Here is a 23,934-nt window from a genome sequence, read left to right on the forward strand (position 1 = left end):
TCCACCTTACAAACAGGCAGACTGAACTCCAGTTGACGTCTACGCGAAACGAAGCATCCTTGGTGTGATTTGCTCATGCATCATGTGCATACGAAGTGTGGTTTTGGAGGTATAAATATTAGTATTAAAGAGCAGCATGTTATACGAAGAAGTGATTTTGTTTGCAGTGAATTATATATAGATAGGCTAGATATTCATATACGCATAATTACATGCAATACCTTATATACTATTTGTTTAAATTTTCAGTTACGTTCATATATTGCCGTGCTGCACTCCTGGTGCTTCTGATGCGTCAGTTTCTTCTAGTGCAACTGCGTATCGAAATGGCACCAAGCGCCTCATCACGCTGACTTGCCCGCGAAAAAGGGCGCTCTATGACGCTTGTCGACGCACGCGCCCGCGGCGTAACTGTTTCAATATCAGGATTGTGTGCTAGAGAACTTGTGCTCGAATCCTGCCATCGGACAATTTTTATAATGTTCATTCAATTATTTATAACGCCATATACCTTGTTGAAAATGGTGAGTTTGCAAAGTCACAATGCCGTTTATAGCCAAAAGAGGATTTTTAGGCAAATCCATGTACTATAACCACAATTTCCATGCTGGCTGAATCGCCCTATACTTGCAGCTCCCGTAGACACCAGCGCCACAGTTCGCTCTAGTAATTATTGAATGAAACGCTATGCTTTAAATGCTAAACTACTTCTGCGCTACACCGTTCCTAAATGGCGCCATCAAGTTAAACGCGTTCGGCGTTAGAGGACACATGCGTACGAAAAAATGCCTCGAACTCGGCAACAAAGCTTCGCTTTAATAACTGACCACGACACTTTTGTATCTTCATTTTACCTAGCAGTACTTTGAAGTTCTTGCTGCGTTACACTTGTATCGTTGTGTATTATTTTGTCATATCTTACACGGTGAACAGAAAAACGTTTTGCGCCATATTTATGTTGTATGTCTAACGTGTCCACCCCCCTCTACAATGCCGAAAGGTGCCCGAGGGTAAAATTAAGCCAAACATATATAAAGTGGAGAATATGGCACATCATATGCCTATGATCAGTGATACATGGGATCAGAAATAAATTGGCTACGCAGGCCCGGCACATCAACCTAGTGGACGTCACTCGCCACAAGGTTACTGTCCAGCTGACAGACGACAGCAATGCTACCGTGAGCAACGCCAACGACAACAGCACGGATTCAACGGACGGAAAGGAAATATCGGGCAAAGCAACGTCGATCACCGGGAGCCCAAGAAGCAGCAGCAGCAGCATCATTTCAAGCACAGGAGGCACCCGGACGCGCGGCAATGCGACAACCACCAAGAGACTATCCTCGGTGCCACCACCGAGCATGCGTAAACGTAAGTTCCCTTTAGTAGAGAGTTTTAGCATAGCGTGACACGTGGTATACGTCCCCACTACATGTGACACGTTAGGCCCTCTGCGCATGCGCTTCGTATACCGTGGACTACCACCGGTCACAGTGACGGCGCTACAACTAGCAGTGCCTAGACAGCACCATCCGCTCCGATCCGAATTCGCGCTTGCTCCTTCCTTTCTATCTTGACAGCAAGAAATAAATAATAAAACCAGCTAAACTTAGTCTCATGTGACGATTAGGGTAAAGCATTAGCGATATTTTGTCGCTGTTCTTGAGATCAGCCGCTTGTTCTGATGCTGCTAGGCCTGCACAGGCGGCAACAAGCCGGGAAAGTTGTCAAATCTCCAGTTGGCACATGCCGCCACAGCATTAGCATTGTTGGTGCGTTTGCAATGCAGAACACGTACTGCAAAAGCCTAATTCTTCACTGCATCAATAATTTCGCACAATCCTTTAGCACAGTAGATGATGACGGTATGCTAAAATGCTCATGACTCGGCATGTCTACCGTGGTAAAGCGGAGAGGTTGCGCATGCGCAGTTGGCCTAACGTATCACGTATCGCACAAAGCTAAAACTCTCTAAAAGGCAAGCTAGCAGCAAACGTAGCCAGCAGCAGCCCTTGCAGCTAGCGAAAGCGTAGCGAAATTAAAGAGACCCTAAATTACAATAAACCAGTTTCCACTGACATTCTTTCAAAACTTAATTTTCATATATTTTGTAGGAAAACATTGATTATTAGTACAGAAAAAGAAGGTTGATCCTTTTTGATTACTACGCCGTAAAGTAAGCGCTGGTACGTCAATGTGACGGCACAAAGTTTAAGATATTTTCTCGTAGTGGGCCATGATGACATCATGATGCACCAGATACAGAAACATTGCATTTGTTTCTCCTAAGCTTCTCAGTTGGCCTGATATTCAGTTGTTAAAGGCATCGCACGTATCAAACAACGCAAATGTGTATTTTTATTGCCAAAGGAACCCCACGCAACCTTGCTTTTCTTATATTGGTTAGGAATTTGAAATATTAAGCATTAGATTCGATATTCGAAGGTCGTTTTTCTCGAGTATTCATATTCAACCCCTATAATTTAATAATGCAGCTTATTTCATTAATGCCCTTCGTAAGCAGATGTAATTTGTTATAATTAGAGTTGTTACAGGAACGTTTAGTTACCCTCGCAGTGTCGGCGTCGCAGTAGCACAACCCAGAATTTGATAACCGTTACGTCGCCATACCAATGGTATAAAATATGTACAAATTGTTTTCTCAACACCGTTTCTGCGGGTGTCCCATGGAAAGTTTGTGGCTGTTCCTCATTCGGTGCAACTGCCGTCATTTGTGGCGCGAGTGGGTCTTTTGCCATAAAGCCGAGCATGTTTAGATTAAGAGAAGGGAGGCGTATTGGACAAGGATTTCTTCCACAAATTTTCCTGCGCGCCGAGTGTAACATCGAGGTGTTATTCTGTGCACATCTTGGATTTTACTCACAGGTGTAACAAAGATTTCTTCGAACTATTTCTGCAACAGTGTTCAAATGCCATATGTATTTTTGTTCAATTACATGTGTTTCTGGTTTTGACTACAATTGTATCTTCATTCTTCCTTTCTTTATTTACTTTTTCATAATTCTTTCTTGGAATGTGCATTACCATTGTTTATGCTGATATTGTTTAACAAAAAGTGCAGTTCTACATACGTGTACATCGCGTGATGTGCTCAATTTTTATTGTGAAAAATTATACGATTCACTGCTGCTCATTTTAAAGCGGGTGGGTGCCCCGTCAAGCTGCTTTATAGCGACTCTTTCTCCCATTCATGTTATATACCACGCATGAAATAAAATTTGTATTGCATTGTATTTTATTGTATTGTAATGTATTGTTTTGTAATGTAATGTATTGTATTGTACTGTATTGTATTGTATTGTACTGTATTGTATTTATTGTATTGTGTTGTATTATATTGTATTGTAAATGTTTCGGGTGCCTGTGCGGCGACCTGGGCGGTAAGAATTCGTGTACAAAAAAGAGCCATACCTGGCTATCAATGCCACATTCACGATTGTAGCTCATCTACAAACAATTGTAATCCTAACCAGTCATGAAAAAACGTAATGGAAGCTTGTTTACGGTACTCGCTTACTCTGCAGGGAAGCCAATGGCCAAGACACCTCTGGTGTGCGTGTTCGGCAACCGCATCGACTGGAGGATGCACTTTCCCGACGACGGCCTTTGCGACCTGCTGTTCTACGACTCACTCTACGGACACCCGGACAACAGTTTCCAGACCAGCAGCAACAGCTTCACGGCCGACCTTCGCCGATGGCTGGCCGCCGTCAGGGTGTACAACGTCACCGAGCGCGGCCTCGGCGTGACGTCCACGTGAGACGAACCACTTGCCCGTCTACTATACTTGGATGTTGTCGTTAGTCCAACCAAACTGTTATGCAGGTATTCGTAAGGCCGCGGAAGTTTTCAAAAAAGATAAAGTTGGCATTCATCTCAAGGAAGCACGAAGTTGTCCTTCAACTAAACAGCTTCTTAGAACTAAAGCACTGCGTTAAAACGAAATGCGCGACAATTCATTACTTGTTCAGTAAGAACCAAGTACAACCCACAAAAGAGTATTTCTGTGAACAGCGTTGGTCTGGCGTGGCATTCGTTTCACCTCTAAAATGTTGGCAGACGCTTAAGCTTCGCCTTTAAAAGTAGAATGCGACAGCAGTGAAGACTGCTTCTCACGTTTCCCGGCAACTGCAGCTTATGCAACTGTAATCTTTAGCGGGAAACGCTTGCGGTGAACGCAATGCACGAAGTCAAGCTTTCTGGTTCTTTTTTTTTTCGCCCGCAAGAATATGTACAGCATATACCCATCATAGCACAGTGCACGATAAGCCTGCATGTACGACGTCGTTAAACATAGCTTTCCCTTTTTCGAAAACATTTCATCGTGCGTAGTTCCCCTATTGCCTTTAAGAAAAAAAGGAAACTTCGAGTAATTGTGCGCATTCAAAAGTGAATAGCACGATGGTAGTTCTCCGCATATAATTCAACTCACATTTATCTTGCTTTTTTGCTATGATGTAAATCGTTTACAGAAGCGTGGATCAAGCGCGCAGCGATATCTCGTCGGCGAAAGGAAAGGCCACATTCAATAGCCTGCTGGGTTCCGGCGTCTACCACTACGGCGTTCTCGACATCGCTACTACGAACAAAACGAGAGGAACCGACATCAAAGCAACGTTCGACCTTTTAAACGTGCGTATCCGAATTCGTTGATAACTAGAAAACTAAAGAGATCGAAACTGGAGAACATGGGATCACCGGTTTGAAATAGAACGTCACTTTCTTTCCTCTGGTTTGTCTATATATATATATTTACGCAGACCCTGCGGCAACTGCTCGTCAGCTACCTCCCTAAGAATAACAGCTTCGACCATTATCTGGTGGTAGGGTTCACATATTTCAAGAAAGTCAACCAACAGATGTACAGAAGCATTGAAAAGGCAATAAGGTGAGACTTCGCTCTACGGCAAACTTCTGCACTATATACAGCAACCATGCGCCTTTATCCTATTCGGACAACTTTGAAAGAAGGCCTAGCGCTTACCGCCGCTGTGTTCTCACTCACGTTTCGTGACAATATTTTATATATATTGTAACGCACACTTGATTGAAGATACTTTGATCAGTTTACGTTGGGCGAACTTGTGCCCGACAAACAGATAAGCGAGTCTCCCTCAAACGTACACAATCTTCTCGCAAGAATTCCACACGTCTTCTTTTCCTCGTGCCCTGCGCTGATGACACCTTGCTCTGATCGCACGTGCCTTGCGAGCACGTGTTGCCCGCTTTGCTATCTTTTGCACGAAGCCGTAAACAAGTGGACGGGCGCATCAGACTGCTGGTGCATGAGATTTGAAGGCACCTGGTGTCAATATATATATATATATATATATATATATATATATATATATATATATATATATATATATATATATATATATATATATTGCCGCGCGCCTGGCCGCTCGAGGCACTTTGCGTATATTCGCGGGCTTCTTTCACTCTCAGAAAAACATTTCTCTAAAAGTAGCACGTATTGAGCAGCAGAAAGCTGTATCGGGAGTCCTTCATGTTGCTCTACAATTTTCTCATTGACACTTTGATAATTAGGACAGTACTTCTCCAGTTAGATAATTCATTACAATTACCAAATTAAATCTCAGTAACAAAAAGATTACTGGCGGCAACTCCACTGTACTGGAAACAAGATGCACTAGGTTTTCTTCGAGTAACGCAATTGCTCTTTTTTTTTATCTGGGTGTATGATAGTTGGGACACCCTGTATATACGTAGGAGAAGTTTTTTTTTCAATCAGTACGGGCCCGGGTATTCGGGAACCTGCCAGTGACTATTGCATGATCTGTATGTCGTCGCGGAACCGCACAAGAGGAGCGCACTTTTCTCGTCACGATGCACTCGCAGTAAGGAGGCGATCCGGCTGGTCATCCTGCGCACGCATCTCGGCAGCAGAGACGAGATGGGCCGTGAAGACTGCCGCATTACAGGATCGACGGTGTGGGGCGAACCCGTCGCCCAAAAGCACCCAAGCATCGTAAGCCCACGCACATTTTCTTTTTTAATTTTATTTTGTGTCTTATACTGCAAAGCCCGCCGTTATAAAGCATGTTCAGTGAAGATGATTTCAAGAACAAAAGTACGTTTATAAAAAAAACGAAAACGGTAGCGATACACCTCCGCGAGAATCCAAAATGATGGTGCGTACACCCCGTCTTCAAACCATATACCGCATGTACATAAAGCGTAGCTCTGAACAGTAACTCAGTCGATATACACCACTCCCTTGAAGTTTGCAGGACGAAGCAAGCGAGAAAAGCGTTGTTACCTTGAAACATACAGGGACCTTGCGCACCAACTACTCGCGGACTGACAAAAAAAAAGGCACACTGAATTGGCGATTAAGTTCGTCCTTGTGGATCCGTCTCAACGAACACATTGTTGTCACCGCCAATGAGTCGTATACATGCGGCGAATACAAAAGGTAATGCAAATGTTTTCTTCCTTCCTCCCTTTCTACCTCCCTCCATTCCTCCCTCTATCCCACCAAATCCAATTGGCTTAATTAGCGGGAAGGGTAATACATACCGGACTCCGTTAGTGATGATACGTTCGGTAGAGCTCAAAAGAACTTATAGCCGGAGTAGTTGGTATTACTAATTCATGAGCGGCAGCGCAAAACAAATGAGAGAAGAAAGAAAGAAAGAAAGAAAGAAAGAAAGAAAGAAAGAAAGAAAGAAAGAAAGAAAGAAAGAAAGAAAGAAAGAAAGAAAGAAAGAAAGAAAGAAAGAAAGAAAGAAAGAAAGAAAGAAAGAAAGAAAGAAAGAAATGGAAGACGTGCCCGTTCCATTTCTTAGTCATATATTATTTCTGTTGCACTGCCGTTCCGATAATTCGGTATAGCCGGTAACGTTCTCTGTGAATTCGTGTAGGAAAATGCGCTGGACTACATGCGGCAGCGAGGGTCTTCCTTCAGCGAGTCAACGCGACTTCTGCTGTCGGTGTCACTGGCCGGTCGGTGGTACACGTCTCTGGCGGGAGGCAAGAACAAGAGCGCCTACGCGGTTGGCGCCAAGTGCAAGCCCTTCGAGTTCGCCACCGGCATGAACGAACTTGACTCGCGCGTAACAGTAAGATCATGAGAGATGCGGTGAACTATTCGTCTGCTTGCCCTGCTGCTGGTGCAAATTTACGCTCGGAAGTGGGAGAGTGTTGCTGGTTTTTTTTTTAGTTTGTTTTATTTAGCTGCAGTCCTTTTCTATCGTTTAAGCGATAGAAAAGGACTACACTGAACTCTAAAGGGACCATGGGCTCAACCTTAGGCAGAACGTTTTGTGGTTCAAAACGGTCCAAGTACAAGAAATTACTTCAGAAGCCATGACGTCACAGTGGCGTACAGGCACTGCAGTCTGAGTTACAATTGATTTGTCTCACCACATTGGCACGTACGGGAATTTTACAACTCGCAAGGACTAGTGGGATAACAGCAGCGTTACACCTTTTCTTCCCATTTTCGACGCGAAAACCTAGCGCTCTGTCCTTTCCCCTCTCCTTTCCCTTTAATTTTTTTGAGGGGAAGGGGGGGGAGGGGGCTGGTTGATGTAGTTGCAAAAGCAACTGCACCAACTATAACTGCACCAACTAGCCTAACTCTGTTCTTCAGAAAATGAAAGTTCTGCCTTCTCATTATCCATGAAAATAGGGTTTTGAAAAAGATGTTGTGTTGCACTTTAGCATTCCTTTCAAATTAGAATATACTTGAGCAATTAGCAGAATGATGATGATGATGATGATGATGATGATGATGACTTATTGGCATCCCCTTTCAAACGGGGTTGTGATAAATAGTCACCTAGTCGGCTCGATTTAATCAGGTATGCTATACGTGTTTTTCATTGGCTATATTGCAATGGCAGAGAAGCCGATGTGGCTACGATGACGACGTCGACCGCTAACTGCTACCAAGTAATAGAGCGCGTCGTCAGCGTTTCGTTCCTTTTGAGGAGGTAACAGGTGGTACTGCCGGTACTTTACCAAATGGCGTTACTTACCCAAAATACCATCACCTGTTAGGAAGGAATAGCGTCCCTATAGGGTAGCATATGCAGGGACACTACGAGGAAAGGGTCCTCTTAATAGCTATGCTTGTCTTTAATATATGTGTGGCTGCATTGTTTCGCAGGCGTGCACCGAGCAGCACTACGCGGCCCACGTGACGAGGGACGAGCAGCACGAGGTGATGACCACGTACGAGGAGAGTACGGGGCTGGCCTTTGTGTTCGAGAGCGAGCGGACGCTGTACGCCAAGGCGAGTGCCGCCACATCGCTCACGCTTCTCGCGCTGTCGTCAGCTATGCGCTGTCAGGCCACTCATGCGTTGGGCCTCCTTGTATAGGACCCACGGACAGCTTTGTTTGGCGCTTTCGCGTGATTTCGCGGTCGTTTGTCCTGTCTTGTTCGTTCGCCTTCTAACGGCGTATATACGCTTGCATCTCATTAGATTAGAGACGCGGAGAAAGGCGAAGGAATGCAAAGAGTCCGTCGCGCGTAGCAGTTAGAATAAAACAGCTAAATCGAAGCCGTCTTCGTTTTCAAATCAAATGCAACATAATCAGACGGATTGGTGGGCCGATCCTGATACCAGTTCGGAAGTGAGAGAGTCACTAAGAATAAAAATATAAGTATGGTGTTTAATTGATCTCATTGTTATGTTGTGTTACTAGTGCACTAATGGCAGCAGTGCGTAATAACTACTGTTGCAGAGACATGTAAAGATTATGCATCAAACGTAGGCAGAATCAGTCGATCACACGATGGATGGGTGTTTGGTAGGTAGCCGAGGTTGCACTATAGACAACGGATGGCAGAGGGAGGGAAATAAGTCCCCATGGATGTCGATGGATAAGCATCGAATGACAGGACGACACAATTATATCACATTACACTTGCTCAGGGCCTACGCACGAGGACCAGTAAGCTTTTAGTCAACATTATCATGCCAGTTACACTCTTTTAACCGGGCTAAGATGCTTGTTAACCCCGTAAGCTCATTAGTGCGGTGTTGTACTGTGCGAAACAATGGGCACGTGCCATAACTATGCAAAAACGTAGCTTGGCGGTATATATTATTGAGACAAAATGGCCTGGTTACTAGGAGCCGGAGAAAAAAAAATAACGAGGACAGCTAAGCACTTCTTATGAGTTGCGAATGCGAAAGCATTAATGTCCAATTGAATGGCGCTGAGCGCGCTGTCCTTCGAGTTTCGCGCTGCGAGTAATTTACCATAGCGGTACATGCTGCCCGAGCCAGCAAGCAGCAGCCTGCGGTGCCAACGCCACATGGCACGGACGCGGCGATGTCCGTCGGGCGATGTCCCTCCCTCACGCAACACCTGGCGCGCTAGCTCTGTAGCAGGTGTGCCCTTTCGCCCGCTCTGCCAACGCCTATGTCTCCCTCCGTCGAGAAGCGCTCTTGCCGAGAGCGAGAGAGTGACGCGGCGTCGCGGCGATGCACTCTCCCCTCAGGCAACCTCTGACGCGCTAGCGCGGCAGCAGGTGTTCCATTTCGCCCGCTCTGCTCCATCGAGCCGCGGCTTATGACAGTGGCGTCGCAGCCAATGGGAACTCCGTCGAGGCGCGCTCGTGACGTGGCGTCGCAGCCAATGGCAATGCGAGTTTAGGTGCCGTTTCGCTGCTACAGACGACAGACGCCGGATTTTTTCGCTCAATGGGCCATTTCGCGCTTCCGCATCAATAAACGTTCTTAGCTATCCCACTGTAATTGCTAAGAAACATTACTTCTCGGGTAGACATAACTATATCAGTATTAGTTGTCGGTTAGCGCTAGTGCTGTCCACCGCGATTTGCGTCCTATTTCGGCAATAGTTAGGCTAACTGAACCTGAATTGATTCAACCAACACTCACCTTAGTGAGCCAGGTACGAATCGCGCTTCTCAATATATCATGTCTTTGCCTGGTTCGAAGCTTTGCCAGGTTTGAGGCGGACGAACCTACGGTACGTCCGCCTCTTCGACGAGATTACAAGGTTTATAGGTTTCGCGGCAACGAAACCTTTTTATCAAGACGAACTCCTAGATTATCATTTGTACAATACAATGAAGTCATGAGCGTCATTATGTGCTACTCAGAAGCGGAGTCAAAAATAGAGCGCCTCGCCGAAGGCCGAACGCACTGCACAATCCATCTGTTCTGCTCAGCTGCTTCACAGCGCAGCACTGATCCACAAGTCTACTTTACAGCACTGCACCACAGCACTGCAGAAAAGTATCCGGGCCCATTGCTCAGGTTTACTGTATAGCCTGATTGCTCACGGCCACACGTAGCCTCAATATTTACAGGCCTCGTACACACTCACCGCGGTTTATCGGTGGCTGTGCCGTTGTCCTGTGGAGCACAAGGTGGCGCGTTCGACTTCCAGCCGCAGCGGGCGCATTCCGACGGGGCTGGAATGCAGAACCGCTCGCTTACTAACATTGAAATGTATGTCAACGAACTCCATAAATGCAGATTATTCCACAGCTCACCACTAAGGCATCTGTCATAGCCCCAGTGTTTCTTACGGATGTTAAACCTCCAAGAATCAATCAGTCAGTCAATCAATCAATCAATCAATCAACATTCTCGTGCAGGTGTGCAAGGCGCGAAACGCTCTGAAGGGAGTTCGGCCCATCGGGTTGGCCGTGTTCGACGCAGAGTTCGACGACTGGTCCAACGCGTGCACGAGTTGGAACAAGTTCGGCAGCTACACCCTTATGCGCGCCGCACGCAAGGCGGTCGACGCCACCGGTGCGCAGAACGCTGCGCGCGTGCTGGGCTGTGCTACGTTGCCAGTGTGAATCAGCGCTGGCCAGTAAACCTACTCTGGAAGCTTGTGGCGTTACCTGTGTAGCCGCGTGTTCCTCTTTGTTGTCTGTTCTGTCTCTTCACGGTGGCGAAGAGCCATAGCGAGGCTGGAGCGACGTCATTATAACGGGTGGATTCTATATTTCTGTATAAAGACCCACTATTTCCATTCATGACATTAAGGTAGAATTACGTAGAACTATAGATTACTAAATTCGCCTCGGCATAGCAAGCTGCATACCTTGATCGCTGTATAAATAAACTGTTAACGGATTTTCACATTCCGAGAACTATTGTAGGCAGGTGTCAGGGAGGTTATTAAATAAAGTTATTATTTTTATGCTTGTCTGTTAGATTAAGTCCGCCTTTTACGTATAATGCCTCGCATTACGTAATATATGCGACATTTTAGGTGCTTTTTACATTGTTGGCGTTTGTTCTTTCACACATATGCATATATCCTAATATCGTAGCCCCCTCGCGCACACTTTTTTCTATGTGCATCCCAATGACCGCCTTCGTATGAGATACAAACAAGCACCTCTTTAATTTTTGAAAATGCTTGCGCCACTTCAGAAGTGGTCCGCCTCTTCAGCTTTATCTTGCCATTTTAACGAAAACTATTTCTCAACGATAGAAAAGGCGACGGCTTTACGTGCCCCATTATCTGCCAGTTATAAACGCCACACATTTAATTATTCCGCGTTACTGAGGAAGAACAATCATTTCTCATCTTATCACTACCGCTTTTCGCACGGATCGTATGCACTCAGTCTGAAGCTAGTGTTGTGAGCTTGATTTTCATAGCCGAGTCAGCAGCCTTCTAGCAGATGCCGCACCAGACCATGCTGCGGAGAAAAACCATCGTGATAAATGCGACGTTACTCGCACACGGTTCAAGCTTACACAAAAGCACAACGTTTGAAAACTTGCTCGGTAGCAGATTCCGCTAGAAATGTGTGTAGATGTAATGTTGCTGTGATATGATGAAGCTTTAAAAAAAAAGACGAGCGAAAAGTCGAAATAGAATAACTATGTTTTAATATTATTCGTACTAAGCCGACCGATATCAGAAAATGACATGCTTTGTGAAACAACAGCAAATTTGGAAAGCATCTTTTCGTTTTTTTTTTACACCTTGACATGTAATGTACGCTTAACATAATTTTTGTGCTGAGCCTTTTTGTCAGTGTTTTTCAGCATTATGCATTTGCATTTTTTTAATTTATGCTCTGTATTTATTAGTCTTTTTTTTTCAATATTACGCATTGTCACTAGTGTTATAACTATTGTACGTATTATAGTCCAAAATATGTTACGATATTGCGTTTACTAATTTTTTTTCTATCCCGCTTCCCCCGCTGCTAATAACGCACTGTTTATAATTACATTTTCTGTTCTTATTTCAGTCAAATTAATATTGTGATAACTATTCTGTACTACCTCCCCCCTTATGTAATACCCTTTATGAGGGTCTTTAGGGGTATTTTGAATAAAATAAATAAAAAATAATGAAACGATTTCCATATACAATCCAAGCCAACTGATATCAGAAAAATCCGTGTGTTTTGCGAAATAGCAGCTAACTTGGAAGTAATGAAACAATTTAGAATACAATCATTAATTGGGAAGCCTGACGCGGTAGCCCAGCGGCTATGACGTTGCACGAGATCGCGCGTTCGATCCCGACCACGACGCCCGCATTCCAATGGGCGCGGAAAGCGAAAACACCCGTGTACCGTGCATTAGGTTGCAGGTTAAAGAAGCTCAGTGTAATTCAGAGTACCCCCACTACGGCGCATAATCACATTTTCGTTTTGCCTCGTAAAACCCTAGAATTCTTTTTTTTTTAGCTTTGAGAAGGATGCAGATATTTCAGGAAATTGCCTCGGAGATATCGGCACAAATGTAGTCGCAAATGCTCACGTAAAGGCTAATGTGAAGGCCCTGAAGGAAAGAAAAACGGGAAAATACAAAGGGAGACCTAGTTGCCGGTACAAAACTTTGAAATAATAGCTCCAATGTTCTTTCTCTCTCTCTCTCTCTTTCTCTCTCTCTCTCTTTCTAGATTTTCATTTTCGCCGTTCAGTTTAAAAAAAGAAAGGAAGCTGGTGCTCCAAATCTTTGTCGATATTTTTCGTGTTTTTTTTTGTATTAATGATTATTCATTCGATCCGACTCTACCTATTTTATTTTAACCGATAATTTTTCGTTCGGCAGCGCTAAGTCCATAGATATTCTGAAATTTATTCCTCATTTTAAATTGGAGTAACACATCAATTTCATGGCCAATCCCCCATGGTGGGTAGGAGCCACATGATAGATAGGAAACATCATATTTGTCAACGACGTAGAAAACGAAGAGTCTGCAAGCTGTACCCGGTCGAAGCCCGAACGCTCGTGCGAAAGCCTGCTTGAGAATGAGTAAGTTTACAACGGAAACCGTATTTCTGACGTAACTGTATACCCTGGCACATTAATGTCGTGCTAGTAATCCGCCCATCCCCGCATTTGCAAAAATTACGCGCGATACTCGATCGCATCTCAACCGAAAGTACATAGACGGCAACAGAAGATCAACAGAAACACAGCAGACTTTCTATAACGACGATTGTATGGGTTGAGCAATACAGCGAGTTGTCCCGACGTGAACACTGTGCTATCTTTAGAGCGCCGATCCGCGCGATGCGAAACGAAGAGAGCGTAGTGCCGGTTGAAAAAGACTAGACTAATGACTGTTGTGTTTCCGTGTTCATGTGGCTACCTTTGCGCAGAACTGCCATCTCCCAAGCTGAACATCTAAGCCCAGAATATCGGCACGCGTCGCTGATTCCCCTTTCCCGATGACCGCTTTAACGAACCGTCTCGGTTATCGGGTTGCCGCTCTAGCTTGTCACGAGCATGGTGTATCCGAAGCCACGTGAACATTCTCGCGAATGCGGTGGTGAGAAGGCGTTTTAAATCAGGTTTCACGTGTGACGCGAACAGTGTAGTACATTCTCGAATCCACGCGAGCACTAGTGATTGCTCCGGAACGTACGATGACGCGTGCATAAATACCGGACTAACACGAGCTGTGAGAGAGCAATAATAAACTCGTTTTTGGAAGGACCCCTTATCCGGGCTTACTGTCTCTTCATTGAGCCAGGTCTAGCTATCTGAGGAGCTCGACCATGACTTGTATTGTTTTCTGTGAGGACTCCCTCAGCCACTCTTCTGGGGGGTTGCCAGCCATCCTTTCTCGCGAAGGGAGGCCGTGGGATGTACTATCGACCAAAAAAGTTTACGGACAAAGGGATCTGACAAAAGGCTGATTATCTCCGCAGCTTCAAAGCGCAGCCTGGTATTGCCATTTCCAGTCTCTACTGGTATATGCGAACAACATTGTGATGTACGGTTTTACTGGCTACTTTTAAAGCCTGCTCGGATATTTAGCGTTTTCTGAGGTCCCGTGGTCCGTAAACTTTTTTGGTCGATAGTACATTATGGCTTGGCAGCTCCCCGGGGATTTGACTCTACGATTGATGATAGTGCTCGCCGCACTCATTGTCATTTTAATGTTGCTTTTCATTCCGGGCACAAGTTCGCCCCACTAAGGTGGCGGATTCGTTATTTTCTTTTATGGTGGTGTTTTTTTCTGCTTCATCACCAATACACCAGAATTTCTTACTCCGCGCGCGGCACACCTCTCGATCGCTCTGGACAGCTTTAATGATGCCCTGCACAGCCACTGCGCCGTGACCTGTATGCATGGTAGAGGTTTTGAATGACGCCAGTCAACAGCGGGCGAGCAAGAAAAACCCCAGCCAGGTGCCAGCGCTTCGAAGACTTGTCGAAAGATTTGTTCCGGGCTGAGGGATTTGCTTGCGCGCCCTCTGTGTACCAGTACAAGTATGCGCCCTTTCTGTGACCCTTTAGTGTTGTTCGAATGACACCGGTCATTCACACACCGGTTGTAAATCACTTGTTTAGCGAACAATTGAAAGCAACTGTCACTCGAGAATTTATATGTTCTGTGTCATGAAGCCGACACGTATGCTCTACTCATTTTGTTTCAATAAACGCCAGACATCTCAATGCCTGTAATTTTCTTATATATAGAAATGACCTGTAAAATGCAATAGTGTATCGTGATGCCATTTTTCATCCAACACATTCAGTGAATGTTAAAATATGCGAATAATGTCAGTGCAAAACCTTTCTTTTTTTTATCCTCGGGTTATGAACATGAATCGCCGGTGTCATTGTGCAGTGAATGTTTTCCTTTTTCTACTCGTTATTTTTTTAATTGCAGTAAATGTATGCTGGTGTATTATGTATGTCAATGACAAACTGCACAAAGAAGGTCCCTCTGTCGGGCTGCGAGCCTTTAGTTCTAGCCTCTTCTCATTCGTACAAATAATCGTTAGTGAAATCTAAATCAAAACCCTCAATTTCATTTAAAACGGTTGTTTCATATAACTTCTCTGACTCTATTTCTTTTTTTGTGTGTGTTAAAACATGGTCGTTTGAAGAAATCACAAGACAAGGGTAATAGTAGATCAACCCTGAGGCACCTGCTATTTCGCTAAACTATGCGTAAATGACCGCGGGAAATTTAATTACTTTTTTTTCATATCAGCGGAGTGCTCGGAAATCGCCATCATTACTGGTAAGTATACTCAGTGGGCAAGTCCTTTTCGTTCATCAATGCACAATAGATAACGGTAACATTACAGAACTGTGAAGTGCCATGTCTGCATGTGAACCAATTCTTCTGCAAGCAGCTTTTCTTTTTTTTTTTCTTTTTTTTTTTGTGCCTGTGAAACAAGTCGCAGCGTCAGCATGCTATGAGCTCCTTTAGTGGAAAGTCACCCTATATTAAAAACCCTACTTACCCCATAACTTCTATATTCGATAGTATATGGTATCTTTACGGAAATGTAACTGGTTTTCAAAAGTGTTGCACGTGCGCGTATGTGATTATTGGATATGAGGATCGTGGGAGATGCGTTTTCCTTTTCTTTTTCTTTTCTCTTTATCTTTTTTTTTATTGCAGAAATAGATGGAGTAATGAGCTATCAACTTGATATGCGCTTAACCGTTCCCAAGTTGATGTGAGAGCAGACGGAATTTCTCAACTGAGCTAAGTGCAGCCGTGATGCTTTACTTGTATTCATGATAAACTCTGTCGCATGCAGTATTTCTTCTTCTTATCTGCTGAGGAGCGAGTAGTGGAAGTAACAGGAGATATGCAAAATTCTGCAAGTGTGCTTCCCCACACGCTACGTCTTACTCGCAGAAGATAACGGATGCCGCGCCATAACTGAAAGTAAAGCGTGAAAGCGGGAGTCACGGCAACCTTTCTCGCAATATTATCTGCTTCACTGCACTTCGGTGCATCACTGAGCGCTAGCTCCCATGAGCTTCCGCGACACAAACTTGTGGCAAAGCCTGCTAACGTGATTCCGCTTATTCTGTCTTACGCAGCTGTTCAATGTTACAGTCGTTATATTTTGTTCCTTTGTGTATACCATCTTTTTATTTATTTTTTATATTTCAGAATCAGTGTCTTCAGTCGACGAATCAAAGACGTTTACAAGAGGTGAGCACATGTGAATCGCTCCGTAAAGAAGCAAGCGTCGCGAGAGCAAATATTTGGGACCATTCCAAACGAGGCACCCACGCTAAGCGATCGACGAGTTGGTACGTGGTTATCTAAGACATGGACAACTAAGAAACTAAAGTCAGCTATCTCATTCTCGTCTGTTGCGTATGCGCCTTTTTAGCTTGTTTTCGACTTAGTTGAAAAAGGATACTGCATCACTTCGAGTCCCCAATAAAATGGCAGATGAGCATAACGCAGTCTGTGTCAGATTTCACATTTCTGTCCGACCCATCAGGAGAGAGAAGACCTTTGGGATAAGGGTCACGACTGTCTCGTGTAAAAGAAATCACTGGCAACCACTTCGCATACGCAGATCACCGAGCATATCTCGGCTTCAAGAACGAATCGTCATTATACAGCAAATATATATATATATATATATATATATATATATCGTCAGGGAACATGACGGCACTCGTTCTGCTGGCGTCGCCGCGAATTGGCCTTCATTTTCGCACTGCATCTTGTCCTTACATTTGTAGCACTGAGTTAGAGGTAGTCGTTTCCATTCCCGACCACGGTGGGCGCATTTCTAGGGGGCCGAAATGCAAACATGTTCACCTACTTGGATTTCGATGCGCGTAAAAGAGCCCCAGGTGGTCAAAATCAATCCGGACCTCTCCACTAAAGCGTCTCTCGTAGCCCCACAGTTGCTTTGAGACGTTAAACCCCGTAAATCAATCAATCAATTGTTCCTTATATTTAATTATAGCCCAGCCGTATCACGTTTTCTTACAATTCGAGCCCCGGAACTGTTTCTTTGTTTTGACTGAATCACGATTCCCTCCATTCCTAATCCGAAATGCGGACGCGCCACTCTGGCGACGCAATGTCACGTCTATACGGGATCTTGTCTGCAAACGACTTGGCCAAAGAAATAGGTATGATAGGCGCATTAGTGACCTACCCCTCTGTCACTTATCTAGCGCATTTATTCCACGCATCAGCTTCCAGTCTAGCATAGGAATGAAGCCGCACGTTGTCCTAGTCACCTTAAACGCAGACCACGACCCGGGCTCTTAAATGCCGTCAAATCCTTTCTTTTCTTTTGGGTGAAAACAGCCTAAAGCCAATTATCATGAATGACAAAAAGAATTAAGCGGTGCCCGTGGTCAGGCACCATTCAGGCGGTTGATCGAGGTTCCGCAGCAGGTGGAAACCATGATGAGCGAGAACCCTGAAAAGGCAATTCGGGAATTTGCGGAGCAGCGTCAATTGAGTGGCAGATTAAAAGGCCAATTGCGACGAAATGTTACTTTGGCTAAATTTGTCATAAATGAGTAGCATATATACCCATGAACCAGTCTCTGAAAGTTTGCAGGACTGGTAATTGTATAGTTTTCTTGTTAGCAGCCTTTTAAACAGCGCCTAAGCAGGCGGTGCGTGCGCCTGGTGATGTCTCTATGACGTAAGTCCCAGCACGCCGAGTCCGAGATTTTTCAACGAGCCGCGGGTGCCAAGCGCTCGGCTTGGCTCGCGTCGCCACGCCTCCTTTAAAGCTATCCATCTTCCTTGTGAACGTTGTATGCATACGTGAAACTCCCTCGATGCGCATTTTAATTCCACGTTTCGTTGCACAAAGCAAAATATTTCGCTATTACTCATGAGCGCCGCGTTTGGAAATTTACGCAATTGTGCTTAGCAGCTGGGACCATCTGGAACGTTTTATGCCCATCGTCTTGAAGTACCACTAGAGCTCCGTGTAAAAATGTTTTCCTAATTCATTTGCTCTCTCCACTGCGTCGTCTCATTTCGTCGTCGCCAGCAATGTAAGTACAGACTGCATGACGTGCGCACATCGTTGAGACCAGTGCGATTCGGTAACACATTGTGCACCCTCAGAAAGAATGCTAACAGTAATACTCATAACCTATTCCTAAGAACACTGCTGAACCGTTGCTTCTTTGTAAAAATATATGGCGGTATATAAAAGTTAGCAGTAAGCGTACATCACGCACGTAGCTTATGCATTCCTATAGAAACGCCTCCTTATGCGTTTCCGATCATTTTGTATGCCTTTCATATCATTCGCAAGAAAACCGCGTAAATTCTACATTAGTTCGACACCATTTTCATAGAAGGAATCCCCAATTTTAATTCGATAGCATTATAGGCGGACCCCACATTTTGTAGGTATCATCGCCTGGCCTAAAGAATGTGGGCCAATATCGGAGGCAGTGTAGTCCAAAAAAAAAAAAATAGCGTAGCTAGCACTGGAGGCGCAATGCTTAAAGAGACAGCGGAGCTGATGGGCACCTAGCTAGTCCTGGCTTTTGGGCTGGGCTAAGCACTACCAAGTCATCCCCAGCATTTTCCGGTTTTTATTGACCGATTATCAATTAGCTATTGATTGGCTATCGATTGGCTATCGCAAGGTATTGGCCACGTATTTGGGCTAGGCTAAGCACTACCAAGTCACCCCCAGCATTTTCCGGAATTTATTTATTATTAATCGGTTATCAATTAGCTATTGATTGGCTATCGATGACTGACTAAGCTTAAGTAGTCCCAACCATGCTTAGCCAGGCTTAGCTTCGCTAGTTCACAGGGGTATGTGCCATTGCGCTTGGACCTTTTCTTCACTACCGCCAGGATCGGCCCACATTTTCTGTAAACGACCCACGGACTAAACGGTCGGCTTAAACAGCTCCGCTGTTAAAATGTGGGCTGATCCCAAAGGCAGCACAGTCTAACAAAGCGTCTCAAACAGCTAGCGGTCACGAGGGAAGAATGCCAGAAACTGGCACCTCTCTCATGCTCTAGATGTTTGAAAGAGCGACTTTGGCACGAGAGAAGCATGCGTGCGATCGTTGCCTCATGGTTAGAGCATTGGGCTGCTTTGCAGGAAGACAGAGATTCGAACCCAACATTGTTCACGCATGTCTTTATAGCATTATAGGCAGACGTCGTCCACTTTGGAGCTATCTAACAGAAACCTCGGGGTGTGTTGAAGTGTACGTAATCGCGTCACAGTGTTCGCGTCACAATCGCGTCACAAGCACGTTCTAGAGAACGTGCTTCTCAACAAGATCTCCATTGATGAGTACAAAGGCTGAAAAAAGGAGTTAAATATATTAGAAACACCTACTTCCGCAAAGGGAGTGCCGGTCATTCCCTTTGTTTTCACTGTGCGTCAGAGTAACAGGTCAAGCACAAGCAATTAAAAAAAAAAAACGAACATAACAGGGTGATGGAGGAGTGAACACGTGATGAGACCATGTCAGCTTCTGGCCTCCACGATTCTTGATCTGGCCACGACTGAAAAAGAAAGAAAAACTAAAACTAAATAAGAACAGAATCCACCAGAATTGTGCGCGTTAAATTTACAGAGTGGCTATAGTTGCTGCATTAACTACTACGTTTTTAAATAGGGGTAGAGAACAGTCTTTCCTGATCCAATTCCTATTTGATTGGATAATTCACTATACGAATTAGTCGAATATTCGCTTCTCTTAGAATTTAAAGGATAGGAACTCTTATTGCAGTCACGAGGGAGAGAAGAGAGTGGTGCAAGTGAAGACTGTTCCGAAATTATTTTGCTGCAGGAGAACCACGGTTGTTGCGCAGAGGCGCCAGTTTCTGACCAAACGCACGCGGTAGATAACTCCTGCTCAATAACTTCCAGACATCAGTAAGAATGCCTCGCTTTTAAGCAGCCTAATATACGAATTTCTTATCTCCACTTAGGCAACGAAATTTATTATTTGGTCAGTATCGCCACATTCGCACTATTTTAAAACAACGCGCGCTGCACTAGTGTCACACTTCTCCAGTTCAATGGACACAACACTATGTACATCATGATCACGTGCTGTTCCACTAGCTTTATAACTGTCATTGTCACAATGTACGGGGTAACTGAAAGCAGACGGTTTATGATTTACAAGCTCTACAGTTCACCGAACGTACATTACACCATTACACGGCATTACATACATGTATCGAATTATCTGGACGAGCCTCATTTCTTTTACGAAACGGAGTACGGGCAAACTTCTATATTTGATTTATTTAGAAATTTGAAAATATTCGACACTTTTCGGAAGTCTTTGTTCCTTAAACAATAATTCTCTGTGTATCTCTCGTGAAATGCTAGTCGCAAGAAGCGATTTGCCTCAAGCCACGTGCCATTTTACTTTTCTTGCCTTTTCTTTTCAGTGGAAAAAACGCGTGGAGTGGTTTCATCTCGTACGGTGCAGTGCTCTTCTTCGCCGTCGTCCTTATCTTCGGGGGCATATTTATGATCATAAAGCAGAGTGACGGTAAACAATCCCACTTATTCAAAGGAGTCATCTACGTAGAACATTATTTATATAGCTGGACTTACAGATTAGCTCAACTCTCAAGAGTTCACCACTTGCAAGATAACATGTCTTTGAGGGATGGCCATCTCTGTCTACCGCATTTTACCTCTTTACTGTTCTCTGTCCTTCACATGTTCTTGAGGAAAGCTTGTGGCATATATTTCGAATAAAACGGTGCTTCTTAGGGCATGCTTAAATGATTCGAGCAGGCTAGCCACATTGCGCTCAAGTCAGCAGCGGTTGCAATAGCACAAGCTAAAAGTACAGTGTTTCTTGCACAGAACCTGTTATTTCTTATTGCGATAGCGAACTATATGGACACTCCAGGCCCATTACCACCTTCGTCGTCGTCGTGATGTTCCGTATAAAGTTCTACACCGGCGGGGGCTGCGGCTTATGACGCGGCTGAGGGCGGACGCGCGGGCCCTATCATGATAGCGATCTGCGATGGGAACAGAGTCTAGGTGTGTCGAAGGCTGCTAGCTTCGTGTGCGCTGTGTTCTCGCCGCTTAGTTTGCGTTGAAGCGAGAGGCAGCACGGAGGTCACTTTGCTCGCTGCTCCTGCAGCGCTTCCTCACGCCAGCGTTCTGACAGCGAGTGCCCCCGGTCGTCGAGTGAGATGTGTTCACTTTTGCCTGAACGCCCGTGACACTATGCTTGTTAATTTAGTTAGTAAGCGAATGTTTCAAGTGTATACGGCCGATAGAACTACTATCCTTACTTCGTATAGCGGTCTAATAATTTGCTACCGCAATCGATGCTTCGCCTTTCGGGCGAATGTTTTTTTTTTTTTTTTACTGAGTGTTCGAGAAGTACGCCACCGCTTTAACACAAGCGGTAATGTTACATTAATTTAGCACGCACTTGCTAGCGCTTATTTATACCACAATAACGAAGACTTACAAAAGGAACAGTGGCACTCGCGTCGACACTTTGTGATCATAACGCACAAGAAATTTTATCACTGCAAAAAGATCCGAGGTAGATTACAGTGAGAATAGGTAAGAGGTACGATCGATGATGAAGGTACGCCAAATACAGAGATTAGACCCTGAAACTCGCAGTAGTAAGGTTAGCGTGGTTGGCGCTAGACGGGGCGAGCCAAAAACGTCTGGACAAGTCTATTTGGCAATTACCACGGCGACGTGGGATTGTTCGTTTTTTCCGAAGCCATATACATAACGAAGGAGATTAAGAAAAAAAATTGCGTGAGCAACTTGACAAAGTCCTGATCCCTGTACATAGTGACGCGGAAACAAGCCACAGATTGTAATAAAAAAAGATCAAATTCATCAATTTAGTCAATAATTCATTGCACAGACACACACCGTACATATATAAATTGAAAATCCAACCGTTAATAAACGTTAAATACCAAGTACATATATGAAATAAGGATTATAAACAGGGATAAAGTGCCTCAGAAAGGCTGGCCAACGTTTCGATAGGAGGACCTATCTTCGTGCACGTTAAATTTACAGAGTGGCTATAGTTGCTGCATTAACTACTACGTTTTTAAATAGGGGTAGAGAACAGTCTTTCCTGATCCAATTCCTATTTGATTGGATAATTCATTAAACGAAATGGTCGAATATTCGCTTCTCTTCACATTCTCTTCTCTTCGAATACTGTTCCGAAATTATTTTGCTGCAGGAGAACCACGGTTGTTGCGCAGAGGCGCCAGTTTCTGACCAAACGCGTGGAGTGAACGAAGATAGGTCCTCCTATCGAAACGTTGGCCAGCCTTTCTGAGGCACTTTATCCCTGTTTATCATCCTTATTCCTCGTGTGCTACTCCATCTGTCAGTCACCTCTTTTGATTTTGGATTTCAAGTACATATATGAGGAAGCTAAGCAAGAAAATAAATATTTGCTTCCCTTATTAATCCCTGTCCAGCTTCCACTGAATGTAGCGTAGCCTTGCAGTCCTGGCACCGGCTTCCGCCACTAATTCGTTATGCAAGGAGCCGAGCGAGATCGTTCTCTTGTGATTTCTCTGACAGATTCGAAGAACACAGAGGCGGTGGACGATACAGAGCCTTCGGCAGCCTCGGCTGTACATCTCGAGTCGAACTTCGCCAGCGCCCTCGCAAACAACTCCGAAGGTAAGATTTCAGTCATGCATGTCAAGTTATCCGAGCCTCCTTCACATTTCTCTGACAAGTAATGTTCTCGCGTTTGCTAGCGTACTTGAAGCTAGAGTCATCATCATCATCAGCCTATATTTATGTCCACTGTAGGACGAAGGCCTCTCCCTGCGATCACCAATTACCCCTGTCTTCCGCTAGCCAATTCCCACTTGCACCTGCAAATTTTCTAACTTCATCACCCTACCTAGTTTTCTGCCGTCTTCGATTGCGCTTCCCTTCTCTTGTATCCATTGTGTAACTCTAATGGTTCACCGGTTATCCATCCTACGCATTACATGGCCTGCCCAGCTCCGTTTTCTCCCCTTAATGTCAACTAGAATATCGGCTATCCCCGTTTGCTCTCTGATCCACACCGCTCTCTTCCTGTCTCTTAACGTTATGCCTAACATTTTTCGTTCCATCGCTCTTTGTGCGGTCCTTAACTTGTTCTCGAGCTTCTTTGGTGACCTCCAATAGCAAAGCTAGAGTAATTACCTGAAAAGGCGAATACTTACAGAAGCCAAGGTAAACTTCAGTGAAACATTGAATGATTGATCGATATCTCATTGTTTCATCACAGCACACTGTGACAAAAGGACACGGAAGGAATGCCGCTCGATCAAGGCTTCTGGAGTCCTTCCTCTATACAGTAGCATGCAGGAATAGCCAGAAATACGGACATCATGACCAATGCAGCAAGCACAGAATCAATGACCAAACGCGTTATATACAGCACAGATTCCAACTTAGCCCAAAATGTTCGTCCCTAAGTACGGTTTAAGAAATGTAGTGGTGGTGGCGGTAATGGTGGCACTGGTTGCGACTGTAATCCGCGAGAGCCTCAAAATTTATCTGCCCTCGGTGTATCCACGCTCAACACAACAGCTCCCGAATCACTTCGATAGTTATGCATGACCATATAACTCCAACAGGCAATGAAGCCAATCATAAAAGTAATTAGCAGCAATTGAAATTGAAAATGTAGAAAATAATGAAAATGAAAAAGGGAGA

At 44.6% G+C, this 23,934-nt stretch overlaps 2 protein-coding genes across 2 annotated transcripts in view; one reads left to right on the forward strand and one right to left on the reverse strand.

Annotated features, from left to right (window-relative positions):
• Positions 1–23,934, reverse strand: part of LOC119449878 (myosin light chain kinase family member 4-like) — a 143,618-nt gene that overhangs the window by 93,841 nt on the left and 25,843 nt on the right.
• Positions 6,925–23,934, forward strand: part of LOC119448582 (uncharacterized) — a 44,753-nt gene continuing 27,743 nt past the window's right edge. The window contains exons 1-2 of the mRNA XM_049665501.1: positions 6,925–7,109; positions 8,162–8,215. Coding sequence (XP_049521458.1) covers positions 6,930–7,109; positions 8,162–8,215 — 234 coding nt within the window. The 5' untranslated portion in view covers positions 6,925–6,929. The remainder of the gene's footprint in view (positions 7,110–8,161; positions 8,216–23,934) is intronic.

The sequence above is a fragment of the Dermacentor silvarum genome, chromosome 4 (genome assembly GCF_013339745.2).
Source record: "Dermacentor silvarum isolate Dsil-2018 chromosome 4, BIME_Dsil_1.4, whole genome shotgun sequence".
Classification (NCBI taxonomy): domain Eukaryota; kingdom Metazoa; phylum Arthropoda; class Arachnida; order Ixodida; family Ixodidae; genus Dermacentor; species Dermacentor silvarum.